Source organism: Thalia democratica, chromosome 1 (genome assembly GCF_965202585.1).
Source record: "Thalia democratica chromosome 1, ktThaDemo2.hap1.1, whole genome shotgun sequence".
Taxonomy (NCBI): domain Eukaryota; kingdom Metazoa; phylum Chordata; class Thaliacea; order Salpida; family Salpidae; genus Thalia; species Thalia democratica.
The window spans coordinates 110,730,514-110,758,408 of NC_139165.1; the positions used below are offsets into that span (position 1 = coordinate 110,730,514).

At 23.7% G+C, this 27,895-nt stretch overlaps 1 protein-coding gene across 1 annotated transcript; it reads left to right on the forward strand.

Moving 5' to 3' along the window:
• Positions 1-252: 252 nt before the first annotated feature.
• LOC145842289 (protein lin-9 homolog) lies at positions 253-27,678 on the forward strand. Its single transcript, XM_082949715.1, has 11 exons — positions 253-484; positions 4,006-4,196; positions 6,782-6,922; positions 12,755-12,911; positions 13,473-13,662; positions 13,969-14,146; positions 14,308-14,449; positions 14,777-14,936; positions 15,741-15,832; positions 21,932-22,092; positions 27,663-27,678. Exons 1-11 carry the CDS (start codon positions 266-268, stop codon positions 27,676-27,678), a joined length of 1,647 nt encoding a protein of 548 aa, XP_082805841.1. The 5' UTR covers positions 253-265.
• The last annotated feature ends 217 nt before the right edge of the window (positions 27,679-27,895 follow it).

Consider the following 27,895-nt stretch of genomic DNA (forward strand, 5'->3'; position numbering starts at 1 on the left):
ATTTTAGTTATTTGAAAAAAAAAACCTTTAAAGAGTGTCAGCAATTAACATGGGATAGTATAAAATTTACTAACATCCATGTATTGGCTTTATTTAAACCTTGTAGCCTGTAACTTTCTCTCATTTATTTTATTCTTATAAGTTTTATAAAAAAATAAAATTATTAAAACCTTAGTTTTTAGTTTACAATTTTTAAGTCGATGTACAAATGAATATATTTTACTCTTTTCTCTCATTCTTTCTAGTAATTATAAGCATACACAAAATGGAATACTCAATGCAAAACGAGTCACAGCACCTGTACCAGCAATACCAGCAATACGAAGCTGAAGTTAAGGAGGAGATAATTGATCAACAGTACTTTGCACAACAGCAAACTGTACAACATAATAGTATTGATTATCAGCAACAATATCAGCAGCAACATGTTGATAATAGGAAGCAGTCCAATCCACAGCAAATGGAGAGACTAGCTGCTAAAAAGGTTGACATTTTATTAGCATTTTGAAAAAAGTATGCAATATATACAAAAGTTTGATGTTTGAATTTTTGGGGCATGTTCAAAATCCACAGTGATCAAAATCCTACTGGGTTCAAAATCCACCTGATCAAAATCTACCCAGTCAAGTTTAGAATCGCTTACCTAGCAAGGGTTAGGGGTAACAGTGATAGTATAAACAAAATAAAATAAAAATAAAAACAAATATATAAAATAATTTAATAAGAAAAAAATAAGGTGGATTTTGAATGCGGTTGGATTTTGATAGATATTTTTATCTAGGCCATAGGGGGGGGGGTCCAACATTTTTTTTACAAAAATTAACTTTAGCTTTTTATGAAAGCTTAAAGTACAAACTTCAAGCCAGTTTTTATAGCATTCAAAAATATCATTTAACTTTTGAGATATCTAATTTATTGTAAGTTTTTTGGATATAAGCGTATGGACCACAAATTTTTTGAAGCCATTTTTCTTAAAAATTTAAAAATTCACTAAAAATCTGTCTCCTCCTTCATTTTTCAAGCAATCTTCTTCAAATTTTCAGGAAACGTTCCTTGTAATAAAAGGAAAAATCATTACTTTAGAGTTTTAGTAATTTAAAAAAATTTAAATTTTATTACAAAAATTTAAAAAAAAAAGTGTTTTTTTTTTAAATATTTTCACAATTTTTTTTTAAATTCCAAATTAACGTTTTTTTTTACTGGATAAAAATTAGACTGTGAAAGTTTGAAGAAGATTGCTAGAAAAATGTAGGAGAAGATAGATTTTAAATGTAATAGTCTTTTTTCGCTGTTTTAGTTTTCTCTAATTGGAAACTATTATGCGGCCCGACTTTGACTGGTCATATCTCAAAAAATAATTCAAACTTTTTAAAACTATTAAAAGCATCTTGAAGCTTAGAAAAAACTCTATAAAATGAGATCAACTTGTAAAAATATGGTTCACCCCCCTATGGCCTTAATCTAAAGTAGTGTGGTAGCTAAAACAATTAATATATATAATTGGTGTATGAATAAATCTGCAGTTTTAAAAAAGATATTACAATTAAATTAAAAGTTTTAAATTATGGTGTTGATATAATGATAATATATATTTTTTTAAATTTTGTTTTTATAATCTTATCAGCTAATAAAAAGATTTACTGTTATAGGGCTAATTTTGCTAGTTTTATGAATAATTAAATACAAGTATTTAGCCTAATTTTATAAATATTTAGAAAGTTACTTTAATTTATTTAGTTCTTTTAATGCTAGAAATTTATATTTTTAACTTTTGAAGGTTTTGCCTTTTTTGTTCAATTATTAATAAAACCTAGGATTAATTAATATCTATAAAAATTTAATTATCAGTATTTAGTGATGTTAACTACTTGGGATTAAATAACAACAATACAAAATGTCAATAAAAAGCATGGGTTTGAAATTTGGTATACTAACAATTTCCATTCAAATCGATTCCCACCCAAATCAATTCCTATTTAAATCAAATCTTATTTAAAACAATTCCCATTCAAATCAGTTCCAACCCAAATCAGTTCCAAACCAATCCAGCCAAATCAATTCCCATCCAAATCAATTCCCACTCAAATCACTTCCTATTCAAATTTATTCCCACTCAAATAAATTCCCATATCTATAAATTCCAACCCTAATCAATTCCCACCTAAATCAATTCCAATCCAAATCAGTTCCTACCCAAATTGATACCCATTTAAATCAATTCCCATCTAAATCAGTTCCTATTCAAATCAATTCCTATCCAATTCAATTTCTATTTAAATCAATTCCCTCACAAATCAATTCCCACCCAAATCAATTCCCACCCAAATCAATTCCTATTTAAATCAAATCCAATTTAAAACAATTCCCATTCAAATCAATTCCAACCCAAATCAGTTCCAAACCAATCCAGCCAAATCAATTCCCATCCAAATCAATTCCCACTCAAATCACTTACTATTCAAATTTATTCCCACTCAAATAAATTCCCATATCTATAAATTCCCACCCTAATCAATTCCCACCTAAATCAATTCCAATCCAAATCAGTTCCTACCCAAATTGATACCCATTTAAATCTATTCCCATCTAAATCAGTTCCTATTCAAATCAATTCCTATCCAATTCAATTTATATTTAAATCAATTCCCTCACAAATCAATTCCCACCCAAATCAATTCCTATTTAAATCAAATCCAATTTAAAACAATTCCCATTCAAATCAATTCCAACCCAAATCAGTTCCAAACCAATCCAGCCAAATCAATTCCCATCCAAATCAATTCCCATCCAAATCAATTCCTATTTAAATCAATCCAACCCAAATCAATTGCCATCCAAATTAATTCCCATTCAAATCAATCCAACCCATTTTTTCCCATCTAAGCTAATTTTAACTCTATTATTTCCCAACCGGTAAAATAAATGAAGTATTTTTTAATATTAATAGATCATTTTAAACAATTAGCTAACCTTACTTAAAAATTTACAGTAAGGTCTTTTCTGATTTTTAAATTATTTGTGAGAATCTATATTAAATTAAAAGTTGAGAGTTAAAATAAGTTTTTCTTTTGAAAAAAAAGATCCAAAACTTTAATTTTTAGTTTTAAACTAAATTCCAACACTAACCATCAATTAAAGTTCAAACAATTCAAAAATTGATTTTGAAAAGTTAATGTCCATAACTTATAAAGAATTAAATTAAATAATATTTTTGAAGTTATAAATTTTACAAAAAAAATAAAATGTAAAAAACTAATAATCCTTACATTTAATTTATATAATATTAATATATAATAAACCTATAATGCGTTCACTAAGAAAACTTTCAAAAACACTACTTTTTTTATGTAGGCTTTTGCAAAAAAAATTTTCACTCTAGTATGACCTTGACTAGTAAAAAAACTTGGTGAATACTCTTGATTGTTATGAGCTGATCTTTTGACTTGAATAAGAAATTCTGTAAAATAAAATAATTATTAGTTGAATAAAAATAAATTAACTGTTCTTTAATTGGCTATTGAAATATTGTATTAAACTTATCACTTTTCTCAATAAATGGATAAAAAGAAAATTAAAAGTAATACATTTAGATACTACCATCTTTATTATAAACATATTGACATTTTTTAGTTTATTGGTTGTTCATTGAAAATGATAATCAAATTGTTTCACAATTTATTTAAGTCTAAAGTTCTAAAAAAAAAAATTTGTTTGAATAATGTTCTAAAGTTATCATAAAAAGATTGATTAAGATGGTTAACAATAAATGGCTAAAGATCAAATTTTAATCATACATCTTAATCAATATGACTTAAAATAATCTCAAGTGTTAAAACAGCTAAAAGCTCTGAAATACCTGCTAGCTAAAATGAAAATCTATAAAACACGATCTTTTCTTCAATTTTAAGAAATATGTTTTTTTTTTTGTTTTGATACAAATTAAGTATTAACTCTCACAGGAATATTTTTTTGTTTTAAGTTGAATAAAATAATTTATTTTCACAGGTCGGCTGGAGACTGAAAAACTTTTTGAAATTACCCAAGGCGCACAAGTTGTGTGTGTACGAGTGGTTTTATTCGGATATTGACGATGTGCTCTTCAATGGCAACTCAGATTTTTGCTTGTGCTTGAAAGACTCTTTTCCCAACTTGAAGCTTTCAAATCTGACAAGAACCCATTGGAGCAAAATAAGAAGGTTTGTTAGTTTGCGTTTATTAAAATACGTATAATTTGTGACATCATACTATTATGTTGTTATAATGTTGTTATTTCTGTGTGTCTGCTTTTTTATTTGTTTATCTTATTTTAAACAAAATTTTTATATATAGTCCATTTAAATAACTATTATTAATAATAATTATTCGTTGTTATTCTGTATAATGTGTTAATAATAAAAATTAACTTGTTTATAAATTAATTTGTATTATGAATTTAGAATTATGATTCAAAATTTAAATGACCAAAAGTATTTAATTTAGTTGTATAATTTTTTGTTTAACATAACTTTTTAGTTATTTACTTAAAGAAATAAGTATATTGGATAAATATAAATAATTACTTTTTGTTTTTTCAAGTAAAATTACTTTGTAAGTAAAGTAATTTTAGAGATTAAAGGCAAGTTATGTTTGTAGTAAATTACTGAAAATAGTATTCATCTTTTAAATGGTTTTTAAAATCATTTATTAATGAACTCTTACAGCTATTGTTATTTTAAAGTTTGTAAATTATTCTTTTATTTGTTTTAATAACTCAAATATTTTACAAGTTTTCAATATACTTTTAAATTTCATATTTGTTAATGTTTTTACTGTTGTGTTTAAGATGAGTACTTGTGTAACAATTTATATTAAAAGATTCTATTAGTTTGTTATTTAATTTTTAAAAAATATATATTAAGTGTGTATAAAATTATATAATTGTAATATTTACTATACAAAATGAAATATCTTACATAGAAACAAAGTTGAAAATAAATTTAGTTTCAAATACACCTTATAATAAAGCTTTACAAATAATCTGAATTATTTAATAATGTAGTATACAAAATCTGGAAGTATAAAATTATTAACACAAATAATTACTTAATTAACTGAAGAACTAAGCAATAATTTTAATATATACTTTTTTTTTTATTATTATTTTATTTATTTATATTTTTTTATTTATATATTTATATATATATTTTATTTATTATTTATTATTAATTAATTATTTAAAATTTTATACTATAAATGTGTAATTTAAAATTTAGTAGAGAGCATTTCAGAAAGCCTATAATGTGCAAAATTTGACAAATTTGTGCTTTGTTTTTTTTTATTATTAAAATTTAAAAAAATAATTAGTTTCTGCTTAAAATCTTCATACTTTTTCACAAATTTTAAAGTTAGTTGACAAGTTTGCAGTTAAATAACTAAAAATTTTTAACCATGTACAAAGTAAAACATATAAAATATTTGTATATTTTTAATTATTATGTTTTAATATTTTTAAGTATAAAAAATATCTGTAGATTACAATTATTGTTACTTTTTTTCTTACAAGCGTAAAAAATAGAATGAAATTGAAGATATTTATTGCATTTTTGTCTTTGAATTTCTCTTTATATACATATTAAAACAATAAAAAAAGGAAGTCATGACATAATAATTTCCTGTTTAATAAGTTAGGAGATTTTTGATATACTAAATTTGTATCGCTCTATATTATAAATGTTAATGTATAGAGTCTATAACATATTTAAATTTTTTTTATATTAAATTGTATTTTATTATTTCGTGCAAGTTTTATAAATTTATATAGCTAAATTAATATGCAAATGGATGAATTTTAAATAAAATTTAACCAAGTTCAGTATAAATATAGCAGCTTTATATAAAGTTGAAAGTTTTATAAGATTGATCAAAATAACTTGACTAAGTAGCATTTTTGTTTTTTGCAGATTAAATGGCTATTTTGATAGTACAAAACTAAGATTTAGACCAGGGATCCCCAAACTTTTTTTCATAAGCCCCTTTATAATTTTAATAGCTACGACCCTTCCAATTATAATTAAAAAAAAAATCGAATCTAAACAAGACATATTTTTTTGTTCTCCATCATCACCTCCAGAATATTGTAAGTTTTGTACATAGTATTATTGCCCCACTTGCAGCTTATGCCCTCGTTACTTCCCTAAGTGGTCCACTTTAACAAAACTACCCTTAAAAATGCCTAAAACCTTTCTTTTTTTTTTTGGGTTTTGCCATCAACTTCAGAAGTTTAAAGTAATAGCCTTTTGGCCCATCTGCAGCTTATGACCCTCTAAGGGACCATATGACCCACCTTTAGAAACCCTGAGTTAGACCAAGGGTTGGCAGCAATTTAGTGTTAATGGGCAAAATATCAAAATAAAAATATTTTTGGGCCTCATTCAGTTTTAGTTTTACTTACAACTTGCTTTCTTTTTTTGTTTCATTACAGGCTCAGGAATATCTGGTGTAAGTTTCTAAACAGTCAGATTTATATGCATTTACCCTTTGCCGGATTTGGCAAATACAGAATTATAATTTCACAACTATCAGTTCTTATACTACCTCTACCTAGCCATTGGTCTTTACTGTAGTTGAAATCTGTGCACACAAAACTGGAAAAAGTCTGTGCACCCTGAGCTCAAAACTCCTTTTGGTTTTGTTTCCCAAAAATTATCTTGTGTTAATGTATAGTTAATAATCCTGTATGTTAATAGTTAAGTTTGCGTATACATGTATATAAACATATGATATGACGTCACAATACTTTCAGAATGATGGGCAAACCACGTCGTTGTAGTGAGGCCTTCTTCGCAGAGGAGAGACAAGCGATTGCCAACAAGAGGAACAAAATAAGAGCTTTTCAGCAGAACAAGATACCTAATGAGGACCATGATACTTGGAGTTTGCCAAGGTAATTAATTATAATTTTTTTATTTATTTAACAAGATACCTAGTAAAGACCATAATACATAGAGTTTGCCGAAGTAAATGAGTATTTATTTTTAATTTATTTAACAAGATTCAAGTGAACATCATGATACATGAAGTTTGCAGAGGTAATTAAATATTTTTCTTTTTTAAATATTAAACTTGAAAAAATACCTATTAAGGATCATGATAGTTGGAGTTGACCGAGGTTTGTATTTATAATTAATTTTTTTTCTAATGAACCTTGCTGATGTAATCAATTGATATTTTTGTGTAAACAGGTACATAATTTTTAACCAACAATCCATAAATATTTAAAGCATTTTTTAGCTTTTTTTGCTTACTTTGAGTATCACTTTTGCACAGTTCCCATTGAATTTATTCTGTACTGGAAAGTACAAAAAACATCTAATAAGATGTTCTACAATTATAGTTTTTAAAATATAAATATTAGTTTAGTGTATTTATAGTTTTTTTATAGCAAAGTATTAAATTAAGATAAAAGTGATTTGTGTTTAGAAACTAATAGTTTCTAACTAACTTCATAATGTGCTGGTTTCGGTTAATTACTGCACTAAATATATGTACACAAGATATTACTTGTATTTTACATGAAAAAATCGACGGTAGTTTAAGTCAAATTATAATAACTATAATAATGTTTACATAGTTACTGTTTATGTCATACCTTACTTATGTTGTTCTTGTTTTGATTCATTTTATGAAAAAAAAGATTTTTTTTATGTAGTTGTTTACTATGCAAAGTTTGTGTTATTAGTTTATTAATTATTTATACTTTTTTGGTAGTTGTAAACTAAATAATTTAATAGTACCAGTTGTGTGTTTAAATAACTATTTTATTAATTGTTATTTTAATTATATGCTACATTCGCAAGAAAATTTCTGTGTTTATGTTATAATTTAGTATGTTATTATAAAAAGGATGTCGAGATTACCGCAACTTTAAGTCACAAATCGATTAAACTTAGTTGTTTTATTGGTAAGTAGTGTTATGTTAATTTTTTCGTTTATTTTGTTCATTCCTTTTTTTTTGTGTTTTTTAGTTAAAATTTTAATAGCGTACAGGTACATTCAAAATGTGAAATTTTTTTAAATGTTATTTTCGAATTTTTTATGATTTAAGTCTAAATATTTATTTCTTTAAATTGAAATCCAACGATGGTGTAAATTATTTACTTCACAAACATTAAATTAAAACAAACACGAATACTTTACAGCTAACGTTAGCCAACACAGTTTTGGATATGAATCAGTCATTATCAAAACAATATTCAAACTGTTTTATTCATTACAATTTTAATGCCACTGTATATGGCTCAAAATCTTAGTTTCAGTTTTATGATAGTTTATGTCATATGTTATGGTAATTTTATACCTATATACACTTTTCAAACTTTTTTGTTTCTAATGAACTGAGATAAGTTTGTTTGTTTGTTAAGAAATTATTAGAATGTTTTATTGTTGTATTTAATTAAGAAACATAATTAATTAAAAATTAGAACTAAAAAATTGATATTAAAAAAATATTAATAAATTATAAACAGATATTCACAGGTGGACTATTTGTTTTCTATGTCTTTTAAAATATCTTAAAAGTTTTGTTAAAATATTCTGACGTGTTTGCATACTAAATAAATAGTTTAATACGAATTTCTAAATAAAAATAATTTTTTATTTTGACAATGTTTAGTGTAGTACTTATCTATTTTATAAAATACCATTTTATAAGATTTTAAACATATACTGAACATATAAAGGTTTAAAGTTATGTTTTATTTTGTAGAGGTTTTTTTTAAGTTTCAATAAATACTAGTGATAAAAGTTTATAAACATGTTATTATTTTTTATTGTGTCTTAAACTTATAATTAAAACTAAGCGACCAAGTTTTGTATCAAAAAAAAATTGTGCAATTAAAATTAACTGACGTCATAATGTTTTTTCAGCAAAATAATTATAACTTATTTTTATAAATAACAAACAGTTAAGGATAGAATGGAGTATAAACATTTATGACACTTTTAACCACTACAAGTGGTAATAATTACGAAAATAAAGCCAACTAAGATAGATGCGTAATGTTCAATTGGCGGGCCAAACTTACCATGAACAGTCGTTCTAGATTTCTTAAAATTACACTATAATTGAATTATACTCAAAATCTCACAAGCCAACTAGTAAGAAATGTATTTTATTTAAATTGATATTTTTTAAAATCATTTAAATTTCCAAACGTTTAAAAAATATGTTAGTAACACATAAAAATATCGAACTACGTGTGTAGTAATTAAAGTGTTAGTATATATCATTATTTTTATATTGTTCTGCACAGTTATTGTAATTGTTTGATATAATTATTTGCTTTTGTTTTGCGCCAATTATTGCATTCACTTGTTCAAGCATTTTATTTGGTTTTCAAGCAGTTTTGGTTGTAAAACAGCGACTTAATTTTTCATGACCTTTAAGCTCATAAAAATAGTTTTAATTTATCTTAAATAAGTACGACTTTCCGAATTGATAAAAAAAGCTATTGTAAATGTTTTTTTATTCTTTATTTAATAATTAAAAATATCAACCGAAGTTTTAAAATCACTTGATTAATGGCATAGGAATATTCAACACTTTTTTTATAAAATTTAACATTAGACCTGAAATGATAGCTCTATTTACATGGAAACCTGGAAAAATTTCGAATTGGACAGCTTAGGAAAAAAATTCTTGAATTTTGAACAAAATAACTTAAAAACTTGGAATTTTCAAGAATTTTTACATGTTAAGTAGAATCGGCAGGCAGTTGGTGCTCGCAGGCCAAATTTTAATTTCCAAAATCTTCGCGGGCCGCAGTTTTAGTCATACTAAAGAAAGTTTTACTTCTATTCAGTTTATTATTTTAAGCTACACAATCTATGCCTATCTAAGTTATACATATTTATTAGAATAAAATTTATACTGAATAATATACTTTATTTATTTATTTGCAAAACTAAGTTTCACCATTTAAGGAATCTTTAGTTACAATTTAGTTCTGAAAAAAAAACAGATAAACAGAAAAGATAAACAAGCTATAGAAGATACTATAAACTTACTTGTTTTGTTTTATAATATCTTCCATGTTTTGTTTATCTTATTTTTCAGAACTAAATTGTAACTGAAGATCCCTTAAAGGGTGAAACTAAGTTTTAAAAATAAAAATATCAAATAATTAATTTTGTATACAATTTATACTTTATATGTTAACACTTTTTTTATTAGTTATGAAACTTAAAACAAAAAAGCATTAAAAGCTTTTAATGACGTCAAAACTTTTTACAGCAAATATTAAATCACACATTTATTAATTTTACTTGATTTTTAAAAGTCTTATTGTACAGTTTTAGCCAATCTCATTTTAAACCATCATGAATGGTAAATAAACTCACTGTGAACTTGATACTATATATAGTCTCATAAGATGCAGGTTTGTAAGTATTAATAAAAAAATCTTAATATTTTGTATATTTTTTATTACTATTACGATAAATTAAATTTAAACAGTTCGACTTAATAACTAGCTATAGTTTTTTATCAAATTGTATGAAGTTATTTGCGCAAATGATCTATTGTAAAAAAAATCTTATACACTGAATACACTTTTGATTTATTTTATAGTGATACAGTTGTGAAAATTAATATTTTATTTGTACGGTCTCCTTTTAAAAACTATATTAATCTAACTAAACTTCAAAAATTATAGTCGGAAAACTGATGCAAGTTAAACATTAATATTTTACGAACTAGTAAATATTATAAACGAAAAATTGTTATATATTTAAATTAGCTTTGTTATATAGTTAAAATATAGTTTTTTTTTTCATATACATGTACTACATTAAAATTTACACTAAACAACACAAAAATTGAAATGAAACATGTCACAAAATAAACAACAAACTTAATAAAATATCACTTTTAATTACAACAACTTTAATTTATCAATTTGCATATTAAAAATACTGTAATCTAGACAGTTTTTTTTATTACAAAATGCTTTGTTATTTCATATTCATATAAAATATTTGCGAATGTAGCAAACCACATAATGCACCAAGAATTAATCGAACTTTTATTTTAATCTAACACTAGAACTGTTAGAATAGTTAGCATACAACTAACAAAAAAGTATAAATAATTAGTTTAGATTTGGTACTGGTTTGAACTAAAAAAATTAAACATAAGTCTCTCATTTTAGGTTGTTACTTATATTTTTAGGAAAAGACGACGGTTTAATTGGTGTTTCATTATATCGTATCGTTTTGTATCTTATAATTACCTTACCTAAGTTATCTGTAATCAATGAAATCTTTTATAAGCGCTCAAATTACTACAGCATCAAAATTATACTTTGAAGTAGAGAAAAACACTACTACTACTAATTTTTGTTTATTGTTCAGCTAGTTATTGCTCAGCTACTTAAAACATTAATACAAAACTAATGTTTTAGATATACAAGTATAGTTCATTTTAGTTTAAGTATTTCTTTCAATTTGCCTTTCTTTAGTGTTCATAATAATTTTTCCATGCACAAACTTTTTTGTTTTATTTAAATTTCCAAACCTGCTAAGTTTATGTCATTTAAATATATTACTGACGTCATAACTTTTTAAACAGTTTTTTAACTTACAAGGTTTTGCTTAACTCGTTACAAGACAATAATTAAATAGATTGTTTTTCATACAACTTTGAATTTGAAACCATGTTATGTGGTTAATATAATATTCTCATAGGCCAAGGTAAAAAATACCAGTTACTGTGCGAATAGATACAACTTTTTAACATTAAAAGTATTCTTTTTCGATACATTTTTAATTTACAAGCTTTAGTTTTAGATGTTACAAGAAAAAAAAACTTAGTATGCACTTACATGATTCTATAATTTTAACGTGGTTAAAAACTTCATGGTTAAGAAATAGTATACCAATTAAGGTAATCAGTATGTAGGTAATTAATAAATACAATTTTTATCATTAAAATAAGAAGCGTTCATGAAATCTTGCACAGTTTGAAGCAAGGAAAAAGAATGTCTAAAAGCTTGTTAATATTTTTAACTAGTTAAATATTGTCCACGTAACTTATGTTTAAACTAATTTTTAACTTACAAGCTTTTGAATAAATTGTTATAAGACAACACAAACTTGTAAGCAAAATAGAGCAAACTTGTTTTAAAACCATGTAATATGGTTTATTACAATTCAATTTTCAGTTAAAATGAATTATACCACTTAATATGCTTACAAATTAAAAATTTTACCATTAAAATATTAAGCATTCATACAATGTTGCACAAGAAAGAAAGTTAATATTTTCGATCAGCTAAATATTGGCCATACAACTTTTGTTTTAAAATAACATTTTACGATTCAAAGTTTTGTTCTGATGTTTTTATGATCTTTTAAGGATGATTTTTTATCCATGTATACATCATTGTATACATCTCAGTAAATACTTGAATAAACTATTAAATTTACAGTTTTATTTATTTACTACAATTTACTGTTTTCTACATAGAAACCCAAAATACTTTTGAAATAAGATAAACAATTTCAGTTTCTTGTAGTTTAACATATCTCATTATTTATAAAATAATAATAGTAGTTTATAGAAATTATATTCCTTTTAGTTGTTTTAAATCACTTAACCAGCTTAATTGTACAAGAGTATTTATTTAAAAATATATCGATTTTCATATGTATATTAACATTGATGTTTAAAGTATTTTAATATCATTAATAACACTAATTGATTTTTTTTTGGTCACAGAGAGATACCACTCCCTTTAGTAGTAGGAACACATGTTACTGCCTGGCTTCACGATGGAATCAATGATGGATTGTATACTGGTCAAGTTGAAGCTATTGACAATAAAAAGTTTACATACAGAATCACTTTCGACAGGCCCGGAGTTGGTACACTACAGGTTTGTAACTGTTTGTGTATGATAAACATTAAAAAGTTAAAAAAATGCGACAGTAACATAAGCAAAGGTCTACTTTATATAGTATAAGGTTAAACATATCCTATATAACTGAAAATCATAATAACATATATGACTATCTTCAGGAGAAGACAAAATGATCAACACCTTATTTACATGAATAAAAATGTTTTATTTTTGGCAAACAGTTTTTTTGTGTCACTGTTGTGATGCTAAAACCATATGTATATGTCTACGGTCATAATATAATTGAATTGATGATATTAGCAGATTCAAGTAGATAGATTCAACGGAAGTACATACTTTTGTAACACCTGGAATGTAAAAGTATATTATAATTAGATAATGGTCATAAAAGATGAAAATGATTATACATCTTATTTTATAACTATGACGTCATAACAGATCCCAGATACAGAAGTCCGCAGTTTCGGAACACCAGAAATGATGAACATAATAAATAGTATAATGTAATTAGATATTGCTAACATGGTATTGAAAAAATAATATAACTTATTTAACTATGACGTCATAATATCACAGATACCAGACACAGAAGTACGTAGTTTCGAAACTCCTGAGATGATGAACATACCCTCCATCATGGAGCAGCACAACAGCCTGCAAACAAGTCAGACCCAGTTCGAATTTCCAGTCAGTCAGCTGCATCACGTTAACAAGAACCAGGATCAGATGTTGTCTCCGTTGAGGAATAGGATTAAACAAGAAACTGGTTTGTTAATTTGTAAACTTACATAGGAATTGATAAATTGATATTAACACAAGTGTTTTAAAGTCTTAAGTTTTAAACGTAAACTTTAGCAAACTTTGGTTTGTAAATTTATAAAGTTTCTTGTTTTTGATTGACAAATAGACTCATTAACATAAAGGTTTTAAATTATAAATTTTTGAATGTAAACTTTAGCATTTGTCGATTTTTTGTTACAAATAAAACTTACTTTAACCTTTTTATAACATAGATAAAAATGTGTTATTACCTAAAATATTTCCAGCTTGATATTTTATTTTTTTTACACAGGAGGAAATTGGGGCGGATTTCCAGTTGACTTCCTACGCAAAACGGTCGGACTCTCAAATGTGCTGACATTGAAAAGGGAGAAAATAAAATTGTTAGGTGAAATGAATAGTGAAGCTGAAAAGATAAGCACATATTCACAAGTTCCGTATAGTTTGAAGTTTCAGAGAGATTATGCAAAGTTAGTAATTAATTTACTTATAGATGTTACTGCTATCAACAAGTTATTAAATAGATTGACTAAGATTTAACTTATCAGAAAAATAGTTTATATACCATTTACATAAATAGTCCTCCACAAATATGTTTTATGTATTTTTAAAAACTTAAATATTATTAAAGATTGATAATGGATCTTTCTGCAATTAACAAATACTTGAACGAACTACTACTAGGTGTTCAAGGTTATTGCAATGAGTTGTATCCAGAACAACAAGTTTTACCAATGGATCAAACTAACAATATTAAGAAAGAGTGTGATCAAGTAAGAATTACATACCAACTTTTATTACAATAAAAGAATATATTTAAAGTTTTTTTTAATTAATGACACGTTTTGTCCATGGATCAAACTGATAATTTGAAAAATAAGTTAATTTAGTTAATTTTAATAACACTCTTAAAAGTTATATATATATTTTGTTATATGATAAAACTAATAGCTATCTGGGCAAACATTTGTTTATACTATTAATAAATTAAAACAATATTTTCTATGCTTATCAATACTTTTTAAATTACTAAACTAATAACTATTTAGATGAGTATCTGTATATAGTACTATAATGTAAGACATTTATACTTATCACAGGCCGCAAAGGAAATAGTGGATAGCAAACGTAAAGAAACCAAATCACAATTGCACGAATTAATACAAGGATTGTGTAGTGTTATGTTACATGTAGATCTTGTTAGAGATAAGAATCATTATCATATGAAGGCGTTAGATGATAAAATTAAAGAGTTAAAAGGTTAATATCAAATTAATAATGATTAAATTAATATATTTTTAGAGAAATATGTTTAATTAATCAAATGTTAATAACAATCATTATGTTATGAAATCTCTTGATGTTTAAATGATGACGTTGAAAAGTGGAAAAGTTCATTAAAAAATTGATTTATGTTTAGTTATTTTAAGTAAGAATCTTTATAATATGAAAGCATTAGATGGTGGGGGGGGCTAAATCACCTTTTTCACAATTTTGTTGAGTTGTAACTAAGCTACAAGTTGTTTTTACAGATTTTTTAAACTCAAATAATTTTTGAGATATAACCCGGTCACATAATATATCACATAGTATTATTTATTATCATAACATCTATTTTTTATATGTAAAGTATGAGGTAGTTTCTAGATAAAAAGCGATATAAATGAAAAACTCAATCATTAATTTATAAAAATGTCTTTCCTACAACTATTTTTTAAACAACCTATTTATTTTTTACTTAAAAAATGTTATTCTAGTTGGAACAACAAAATTATTATTGTTTCAAACTTAACTAATCATCTAGTAAATGTTATAAATTTTGACAGATTTAATATTTAAAAACATAATATTTATACTTATTTTTATTCTTGGTTGAGTAATAATCTTTTTTAACATGTTCTACTTATAGAATGAGTAAAAATAAAAATGGAGTTATTTTAAAAACTAATTTTCAATTATAAACACAATAGTGTTTTTATACACTTAATTGTATTAAACTTTATTATATTATATGGTTTCGTTAAGTTAATTTAATTGTTAATGTAATTCCTCACACTTTTACAGGTTGTGTTAGCGAAGAAAACCAGAAATGTTTTCAATCGAATGTAGAAGTTCACTTAGCTCATGTTAAAAGTACTTTAGAGCAAGATTCGTATGTTAGTATGAATACCAAATGAAAGCTTTATTTACTAGTATCTAATTGTTGTCTAATATTTTTGTAGTTTTTATATACTCTTTGCATTTTTTAATATAACAAAAAATATTTTCATATTTGAATTAAAAAATAATAATTTACTATAATTAAAATGTTTTGTAAAATTAGTTTTACATCGATTTTTCGACAATTGTTTAAAGTTTATCACTTTCGGTGATTCAAGTTGTTTCTATTTTGAAAACAATAAACTAAAATGTTTTTATTATTTATTTGTGTAAAACTTATTTGTCAGTTAATAACTTTTACCGTTGAATTCTTTTGAATTTTCCTATAAACTATAAATTTAATTTTAAAGAGAATGTATATGCAATATAAAAGTTAATTTATTAATACTTATTTTGGATCTTATTTTTACATAATGTTAGCTTTGAAATAATAGTTACATTATACAATTTAATTTTATTTGTGTTATATGGCAAGCGATTATGTTGTAATTTATCAAATTGAAATTATGTAAGTTTATTAATACTTTTTGTTTTAAAAGTTTTGTATATAATAGTTGAGTGTTTATATTAAATGTAAGGTTTCGACTGTTTTATATAAAAATTGTTTTTTTATTTACGTTTAAATTTAAATTATGATTTGTAGTTTAAATGTTTACTCCATATTTATTAATATTTTTACTAATGTATAAAAATAAACTAAACTATAAGACAGACACTTTAGATTTAAGTGATGGCTAGTTTTATTTATTTACTCCTAAAATATGGTTTCAGACTTTTAAAAATTTTATTAAGTTTGAAATCACAATGAAGTTGTTCAAGTAAGGAAATAGTTTTGATTCGTTTATACACTTCAAACATTTTGTTTATTTCAATTAAAATACTTACATTGTTTTTATTTGTTACTTGATTAAATATTTTCAAATTTCGTACAATATAAATTTATAACAATATAGGTTCTACTATTTTACCATTAAAAAAATTATTGCTTTACAGTTCAAAATTTTACTTATTTTAAATTCAAAATTAAAGAAAAAACTATATTTTTCATAATTACATTAAAAATAAATTGAAACTTATATACTATTTTGTGAATAGTTTATTACGTCTCAATCTAACTATTTAATAATTTTACTTTAAAAACCGAGTAGTGGCAGCTATAAAACTAAAATGATCATGTATTTTCAACAAGATAAGTAAATATCATAGTAAATAAGTTTACAATTACTAAATGTTAATTTCAAAGATAATACTGTTGTTAACTTAAATTATTACAAACAAACGTTTCATGTGGCCTTTTAAAAACAAATAAACTAAATTATATTAATAAAGCATCATATTTTCTGATTACCTCTTTTTGTACATACTTCTTTCATTAATGTTTTCTTGTCATACTTTTTAGTATTTTTTTGTTAGTTTTTTTGTTACATAAGTTAACAAAAAACCATTTAAAATAATTTCTTTGTGTTTAGTATTTTATCCTAAATTTTATTTTTTTTTGTTATATGCAACAACTTTAAATTATTATTTGTGTTGTTTGATTTTTTTCAGAATAAATTTATTTTCACTGTACTCAAGTTGATTTTTTATACTTATTATGGATATCAATATAATCTCTATGTATTGTAAATAAAATGTCATCTTAAGGTTTAATTAAGTCAAACTAATTACTCTTAGTATATAATAAAAAATAAAATTTTCCTTCAGCATAAATGTGTTAGTGCTTTACTAAAATAATATTCTATCAGAAGTTTATTTTAGTTACAAAGATAATTACTTTACTTAAGCATGTTTTGCGTTAACAATTCAATCTTATAGTCTCACTAGTTATACAATTAAGATTTTATTTATTTTAGTTATATAGTTTTCTACTAATTGTATAAGTCAAACTTTAGTTTGAACATAGTTCAGACACACTTTAAATTTTTTAATTAAGTAAAAATCAATGTTTTTGGTTTCTAAAGGCTAAGCAATGAAATTTTGACTTTTTAAAACCAACTTAACCAAAATTTGAATTACATCAATTACTAAAACTCAACTTGAAACTTTTCTTGCAATTTTAACTCTATACTGACGTCATAAATTTTTCTACAGCAAAATAGTTATAGTTTATGTTTATTAACTGCTAACAGTTCTAGTTACCAAGGCACCTTTGTATGCGTTTCAATTTTAACCACTGTATGTGGTAATAATTTTAAAATCAAGCCAAACTTACCAATGAAGTTTTTCCACTAACTAAAAAATTATTATATCATCTAACTATATGTAAATTAACATAAGCTTTCCAGTAATAGTCACCTTAAATTTATTTTTAGTAAATAATTCTAATTTTCAAACGGATAAAAAAAGTGTCAGTAAAACATAGAAATATCTAAGTATGTATATATTAATTAAAGTGTTAGTATTCTGAATTGTAACTTAGTTCAGTACAATTGATCTTTTTTTCGAATATATAGTATTTTGTGCCATTAATTGCAGTTAGTTTTTCAAGCTTATTATCATAAAGCTAAATTTTTATCTTGACTATAAAATAGAGGCTTAATTATTTCATAAGTTTCTAGCTCGTAAAATAATTTTGATTTATCTATATTGACTACTAATCTAAGTTGATAGAAAAAGTTTTCGTTTGACTATTCTTTATACATTAAAATATCAAAAATCAATAGAAGTTTTCAGGCTTAATACTTATTTGATTAGTTAACTGTTAGTGTAACTCTATCTTGCTGGCTTTAATACTTAATTTTAACACAATTTATTATTGCTCATTCTGTTGATCAAAATACATACTTTTTTTTAAATTAAAATATGCATTTGCTGGTTTTTAACAATTTTTATTAAATTGAAGTTGTTATGTGACAATTGATAAATAATATTAAGAAATGTTACTATTTTTGTTTTTGTAAAATGAAACTAAACTTTCTGCTCGAAGATACACTTTGATCAAAATTTACTTAACTAAAAAACTTTAGTATTTTGATATTAGTTTATTTTTATAGCAGATGATGTTGTAATAGAACTCTAGAAATGGTTTTTAAATTCTATAAATAGCAATTAAAGGAACCTTGAATTTTTATTTAGTTTAACATAACGTACTAGATTAAGTCTGTATAGTTATATTATTGCAACCGTATACTAAAGTTTTTTTTTATTAATTTACTCATTAGATCAACTATGATTTGTTTCGCTGAAGAAGTCTGGTCAGCTTTGTCAAAAAAATATATAAATGCTCCTGAAGTAGGATAAACAATTACAACTCTTATTTTTGTTTTATACTTTTTTAAATAAATAAAATTCTAATTATTTTTCTCAATTTGAAAACAACAAACTTTTAGTTGCTCTATGTTAGTTTCGTATTCAGTCAACTGTAGACTAACTTTTTTAACACTTAAAAAAATTGCTTACTTTATTAGAATTTTAAATACTTAATGAAGTCCTAACTTTTTATAAACTTTAATAAGGTACTTATTTTTGAATAAAATATTACAAATTTGACATATATTTTACATACTTGTTAAGCATATAAATTTAAAAATATGTCACATGGTTAGTATAAAAAAACATAAATTATATTCTTAAAAACTTCTGCACAAGTATAATTTTAGTTAGTTCTAGGTTTTAAAGTAGTTGTCGATACAATTTTGTCATTAAAAAATAAACTATAATTAAATAGTTATAATCCATTAATGATTTATATCCTTAAATCTAATCCTTGAATATAATGTTTTTAACCAAACCAGTGTTGTCTATGTAAATTTTGTACTTACATAATATTTCATAGTGTTGTTCTACACATCTGTTTTTGTTTAAATTTTTATAGTATTGAATTGATAAAATTTTTTAATATAGTGGAATATTAGAGAAAAAAATTTTTACTGTTGTAAAGTTAATTTTACCAATTCGGAAAAATTTAAGATAAAATTTATTTGCAATAACGATTCAAAGTTAGTTGTTCAGTTACTAGTTTTAAATACTAGAAAAAAAGAAAAATCTAGTTGAAGTAGTTTATTTTAAATTCATTGCTTATGCAGTTTTGAACAAACGACAGTGTAATGATTCATTAAAATAAAGTATTAACTAAAGATACCATGTACAGAATTTACTCTACAGTATTTATATTAATTATTAACATTGAAATCTCTTTTAATCATAGAAAGTAGTTCAAGCTTAGAAATAGTATTTGTAAATACACAGAAATACTAATAAAAATGATAGTTGTTGCACATATAAAATGCTTTATTAATATCAAAATAGTTTGTAACAAAAATATGAAATAGTTATAAAGTAAAATGTAATTTTCACTTGCAAACTAAAATAATATAGCGCAAATTTTTCATGTTTTAAAATTATATAAGTTTTGATTTGGTTTTCCCGTGTACTAATTTTTTGTTTTAGTTAACAGTTCAATGTTTTGTTAATATAGTAAAAGTATTAAAACAATTTTTTTATCAAGTACTATATTAATGATTAATATTTAACAATAGTAATGTGTAGACGTTGTTCTATTTTTAAACGGTTATAAACTTATATTATCAGTTAATACAACTTACATGATTTGAGTATTAAGTTGAGTTTTGTAGATGATATTTTAATACTTAACTAGTTGATCTATAATTAACCTAATAATTAGTAATTTTAAGAAACATACTTTTTTTTGTTTGATCAAATATTATATTAATAGTTATAAATTATTCTTTAAACGTATTTGAATTTTTATTAAAGGGAGTTTGATTGAGTAATAATAAAATAAACTAATAATTGTAACAATCATAGTGTTAATCAAACAAGTTATTAAAATAATACTGAAATCGTTATTCCTACTAATTTTAAACCACACCAATGGTTTCTAATAAACAGTTAATTTCTAATAAAATAGTTTATAAGTGCGATCGTAGTAGTAATGTACAGGATTCTTCGCACCACTTTTATCAAAAAGTTACGAGCTTTTGTATAAAAAACTAGTTAATTCCGTTTTCCAGATTTCAATGGTTAATTTGGGGCTACATTTTTGTTAAAGATAATCTAAATTATACTTTTTAAAAATCTAATGGGTACAAGTTTTTTTGCCACAGTTATAAATAGAAACTAAACAAAGCATAGTGTAGCCAACTTAAAGCTTTTAATTAGTTCAACTTCATTTTAAACTTTTTTGTTTGTAATCATTTTGTGTTAAATATCCTTGAAGTCTAATCTATACTTTTAATATGCTAGTAGACCCATAACTTAGTGGTACTGATAGTTTATTATCTATTGTAATAAAGTTAATTGTTTTTACAAGTATTTGATAAACAAATAATTCTCAATATTAGTTGAAGAATTTGAAAAGCTTAATTTGGATTAAACAAAAAATCAAAATATTTTACATATTTCTCTGATTGTGTTACTACTCTCTACAAGTTGCGCTTTAAATTTTTAATAAAATCTTATGTTATTTAAGTTTAACGTATTTTCATATGTTTCAAACTTAAATAAAATCGAATATAATGTTTAGTTTGTTTGTTCACAAAACTTATACATTTTATTTAAAACTCATATTAAAGAATTGTCGTCTAAATTTTCTACTGACGTCATTATTTTTTACAGCAAGTATTAAATTTTATATTTTTATATATATTTATCTTTTTTCTTATTAATTTATCCATTATTTGTCTTTTCGAAGTTTAAACTTTAAAAAAAGATTAAAACATTTCACGTTCCTTATCATTTAATAATTAAGTTAATGAAAATATTTAATTATCTCAACATACTGGCAAAGTATCAAGTAAAAAAGTTTACTTTATTGTAAATGCGTCGCGTGAGGTGTTGCAATGCCGCAATTGCACCCCCTTAAAATTTTGTCAGAAAATAATCAAGTATCTATAACGCTTTAGTTATTTTTTAGAAAAAATTCTCTTTTAAAACTTTAATTTTGAAAACGACCATTTTACTCACTACACTGCCACAAACTCTTAGTTTACGACCACTCAAAAAAGCAAAATTTCTTCAAGAATTACTGCAAAATCAATATCTTGCGGTTAATTAGCTAAGTTCAAAATTTCCTAAAACAGAACAAGCTTAATTATCATTCCAAAAGCTATCGTAAACAAACAATGAAAATACAGCTAAGCAGAGCAGGGGCGACTCAGCAGAAGCAACTCGAGAACAGGCAATTTAAGCAGAAGCAACACAAGCAGAGGCGATTTGAGCAAAAGCAACTCGAGCAGAAGCAACACAAGCAGAGGCGATTCAAGCAGAAGCAACTCGAGCAAAAGCAACTCGGACCGTTTTTTTCTGCTCCACCTAAGAAAAATACCACGCGAAGCCACTGCTTTATTAATATCAATAGTTTTAAACAATGTTTTATTTTTTAAAAATTGAAGTTAAGTTATAAGAGTGAAGTTAAGTTTTTCATGCAGCAAAATAACTTATAGTGTATTGTGTGTTAATGGTTTCTGTTAAATGATTTTTAATAATCCGTATAATGATAAACGTTTTTTATATGCATAGTAAAGAACTCTTTGTTTTTGCTAAAAAAAGTCTTTTAAAAAAAATATGACTTTGATAAGTTACTTTTGTCTGCAAAGAACTTTTTTTTATAAAATTTGACCCGTTGCTAATAAAAGGCTTCCGACCCGCTGTTATGAAAAAAAAAAAAGAACCTATGTGTTAACTGTATTAATATTTTTGATATGTTTTGTTATATGATTTATATTTAATTAGTTTGATCTACGAATAATACACATTTTAGGTGTTTTTTCTTTAATACTTTCAAGTTTTTTTTGCCAGAGTTTTTGATTACAGTAGTTACACATTGATATTTGAGATTTTGTCTTTGAATTTATTACCTTTGAATTGTTTATACGTTGAATATAGTATTTAGGTAGTTTACAGTGTAAAATACTTTTAGTAATTTGATGTTGAAGTTATTTTTTAATGGTTAAGCTTGAAATTTTTTCATTGTTAATTTTAAAGTTTCTACTGACGTCATAGTTATTTCAACACATTTTAAACTTTTATTAGTTTGTTTAAATAACTTTCAGATAGTGGCCATGAAATTTTCAACTCAACATGCTTTTTTAAAATCATCTAATATGGAAAAACTATATTTGAAAATAGTAAATTGTACGTAATAAAGTGGAAATAGCTAAAAGTTTCAAATTGTCAAAATTTATATGAAAAAATTTTGCACAGTTTTAAATAAATTAACATTTGTTGAAAATTTACTTATTTGTCTTTATTTACACGGAATTTTATATGTCTAATGTTTTAAAATAAATATTTATGTTATACTGTTTTAATCTATGTAAATGTTTGAATAAATGTTTTTTTCTAAATTTACCAATCGTCATAATGCTGCATTAAATAAACTTTTAACTTATGGTATTAAATTTACTTAAAAGTAAAGCACAAAATTTTCATATGCTAGATAAGATATTATATGTTATATATAAAAACTGACAAACTTTCAGCGAAAAAAAGCTCGAACACAAAGTTTTAATAAATACACACTTATTCAGTTTATATTTTATAAATATAAAGTTTTAAAGCTTAAAAAACTTTTTTACTTTAAAGTTGTTAAAATAAACTTTGTTTTTTTTTTTGCATAAGTATTATTGTATAAAAAAAAACTACTCGTGTAAAAATAGTTTCATTGTTATTAATTTGAAGTTCATTTCAATCCTAAAATTCAAATGTTTTATTGTTTGTTAAAGCATTTTATGTAAATAATATTAGACAACGTTTACAATAATTTAGTATTTATTTGTGATTCAAAAAGGAAAAAATCAATATTTATTTTTATCAGAATATTTCATTATTACTTTAAAAAGTTTTGGTTAAAAAATTTCGATAATTTTTATATATTTAAGTACTTTGATTGGTAATTGATAAGCTTTAAAATGATTTACAATATATAGTATTTGCGTTAACACTTAATTTGTGTTGTATTTAGACATAACAAAATACTATTAAAAAACTTTACTGACGTCATAAATTTTTCCAGAAAGTACAAAATTCCACATTTATATATAATAATATGTGGTATTAAAAGTTGTAGTTGGTAGTTGTAAAATTCAAAAATTTAAAATTATCAAACTTATTATTATTGGTTAAGAAAACATTGAACAGACACGAGTTAAATATTAGTCGGGAAACTGATGAAGTTTTTTATTAATATTTGATGAGCTAGTTTGTATTTATTATAAAAAAAAAATTTAATGCACAATTCAAGCAGCTTGGTTAGTTTTAGGTCGTTAATTGTAAAGTTAAGTAAAAACGATGTTTTAATAGTATTCCATTACATGATATCATTTTGTACCTTATAATTACCTTACCTAAGTTATCTACAATCAATGAAATCTTTTATAAGCTGCTAAAGTCCTTGAAAAACAATAATGAAACAAATAAAAATAAAACTACAATTACCAGCTGCTGTTTAGACAATGTGTATCTCTGTAATACAATAAGTTCTACTAGGTGCATAAAAATAGCTGAACAATAATTAATAACTTGTACTGAGTACAAAATCAAACTTCCTTTGAGCAACAAAATGTTTATTATTCTATTTAGTTACGGTTTCCGATTTTCCGGTCTACTTTATAAAATATTTATTATTCTTTGGTAATATATTTCTTGGTGAAGTTAATTGTTTTGTAGCACTTAGTACTTGTTATTTAAATGAGTTCTTGACGAGTTTTTCATTTTAAATGATTAGCAACTTTTATTATATCTTATTACATAACTAATGATTTAAACATTAAAGTATAGTTCATTTTAAGTATTTCTTACAATTTGCCTGCTTTTAGTGTTCATAATAGTTTTTCCGTGCACAAACTTTTTTTTAAATTTATAATCATGTTAAATTTATGTCATTTAAATCTATTACTGACGTCATAACTTTTTAAACAATTCTTTGACTGACAAGCTTTTGGTTAAATCATTACAAGATAATTGTTCATTAGCACTCCTAGAATTACTCTTAGTTTAAAACCACGTAATGTGGTCAATTGATTGACTTTTTGGTTAACTTTAGAAAGTACCAACTTATTTGGTAATAGATAAAAATTTTTTAATTATCAAAATAAATGCTAATTAAATAAAGAAAAAAACATTCATATAATATTGCACAGTTTCAGGAGAGTGTAAAAGAAGTTTATACAAAATACTCTCTGAATACAAAAATGTACAAACAATTTAAAATGCACTAAATTAAAAAAATAGAAAATATTTTTTCTATGATATTATTTAATGTATTTTAATGGTTTCAAATTGAAAGCGATTTGAATCAAAACGCTTTACACTGTATAATCATAATAGTTTCACAAGTCTTACTAAATGTTTAAATTGTTGCTTTCATGAGGCTTATATTTTTTTCTAACCAATTTTCATTAGTAAATTTAAAACTATGTGTTCTTACTTATAAAACTTTATGTTTAACAAGTTTTACTTGTAAACTAGTAACTAGTTTACTTGTAAACTTGTGAACTAGAATAACAAAATAAAACTAAGTCAAAGTCAAAAAGATCAATACCACCTTTATTTTAAGTTTTTATTATCATATAATAGTGAAAAATTAAATAAAGTTTTTTTTAATATTATGAAAAGATATAAATAATAAATTTTTAACATTAATGTTTTATAGATTATATTTTAAACAAAAGTGGCGTAGTATTGATAACCACATAAACTTATGTTATATATTTAGATATATAAACAACAAAGAAACAATTATTCTGATGATTTGCATTACAATAGAGTTTGTCCAGCTATTCAGATTAGCTGATATTTCTAGTAATTTTTTATTATTTTTTTAATATTTTTTACTTTAACAATTTATCAACATTTTTAAGCGAATATATAAAAAAAAATAAAAATGCATCAATGAGACTTTTAAAATAAATTTTAACAATTTAAGCAATAATTAAATAAAACAGTTTGTGATGAGCTTATAAAACATCAGCAAAAACGACAATTAAACTTTATTGGTTTTTATAGTTGTATATGTTACATATTTGAAATAGCTTTATTACTAAAGTAAAGTAAAACTTAGATTTTTTTTTTTAAATTTATGTTTTTAAAAGTTAAATAGCTCAATAGTTGTTCACAGTTAAACAACAATTTAAGTATTTATATTTCAACCCTAAATAAGATTTTAGTTTACTTCTTAAAAATGCATTAAATGTATAGTTTAATAATTATTTTATTTAATGGCCTTTCCAACATTAAGTTATAAAACGTATTTTTAAAAAATACTCGACATATAAATGTATTGTTTTGTATGCTGAATTACTTAATCCAGACATTAAACTATATTTTGCAAAATTCTAATGTTTGAATGTAACAAAACAATTTGTTATAAGCTTATAAGACAACTGCAGTTATATTAAAAACGAGTACTATTTTCTCTTAAAATAAAAAGAGGAAAACTTAACGAAAAACTTAAAGATATCTGACCGCTATAAAACTTATTAATAAAAGGAATGTATTATGCATGGTTTTTCATATGTATTCTAAATAAATCATTATCTACAACATAAATGATAGTAGCCCTTTTTAAAACCTTTGTACCTTCTATATCCTAATTAATTTTAGTTCAATATTCTTCTAACTGTATTGCATTTCATTTAATTTTTAACTAACAATTTAAAACTTTTAAAGAAGCTTTGATGATATACCAAAAAGAGCAATAAAAAAGGATTTAGTCGGATCCGGATTCGGATCCGAATCTGATTTTGAAATTAAAATTCGGCTGGATCTTAATCCGAACTTTAGAACTCGTAAGGTCACTAGTTTCAGTAATATTATTTCAACTTGTTTACAAAACACACACTTAGAACTAAATTAATTACGTACTATTATTTTAATCAAATACATAAATATAACTATTTTGATGAAAAAAGATTTTAAAATTAGTAATTTTTTCACAAAGTTTTATAAAGTTATAAACAAAAAAAATATTTATTGCTGATTCTTTAAAAAAATATTTATTTAAGTACATTATGTTTCAAATAAAATAAAAGATTCTATATAACATCAAAAAATGCCTTTTAAAATAACTGTTTATAGTACAAAAATCATTATCATAAACATATAATCAGCTAACTAGGAAGCTATACAAGAGAAAGGGTGGACCACAGTGAAAATTTTATATGATTTAAATTATATTGCAATGTTCGTAAGCAGTGTTTGTGGTTAATTTAATAAAGATATTCTAAATTAGTTTATTTGAACTTTAAATTTTACTTGTCAAAATATAAAATATTTATGTCTATAAACTAAGAGATAGTTAATATTCCTAAAGGTTTACATTTTAAGTAACTATATATATACCAACCCGAAAGTATTTAGTTGATAAGTTGAAAACAGTTCTAAAATAAAAAAAATAAAAATAATTAGTTTAAATTTATTAAGTATAAGTATAGTTTATTTGAAGACAGAAAAAAGCGTTGAAAGCTTAAAAGTTTGGTCAAATGACCTGGTGTACAAAAAAACCTTTCGGTTATCGAGTCGTACACCTCATGCTTTTGAAGCTTTTACTTATGAAAAATAAAAAGCTAACAAAGTTTGGTATAAAAAAAAAAAATTTTTGGATATCTTGCAACGTCTTGTTCAGGACTACGTTGAACTAATAGTTCAGCTAATAAGTTTTAGTAAAACCATTATCATGAGTTTTTTTTTATTTTTTGGTAGGACCTTAACTACAAACTTAGAGATCAGTATTAATATTTAAAAGATAAAATTACTTATGCCTAAAAATTTACAATAATATTATGTTATACCTATATACTATAATTTAAAAGTATATAGACTACTTTTGTATACTATGTTTCTGTTATAACAATACAATATTTATAGGACTGCAGTGCTTTAATTTTTTTTTTTTTAATTATTTTTTTTTTAATTATTAATCTTTGTTATCTTAAGTTGTTTGTTAACAGCAGGGTTTTAAAAACTTATTTTCAAAAGATCTTAATAGAAATTGTAAAACTTCAACAAAATTACTATAAAAACTACTTTTCTTTTTTTTGCGCTTTATCATAAAATCGATAATGGATGTAAGTTTATAAATTACTATTAAAAAAACCTTA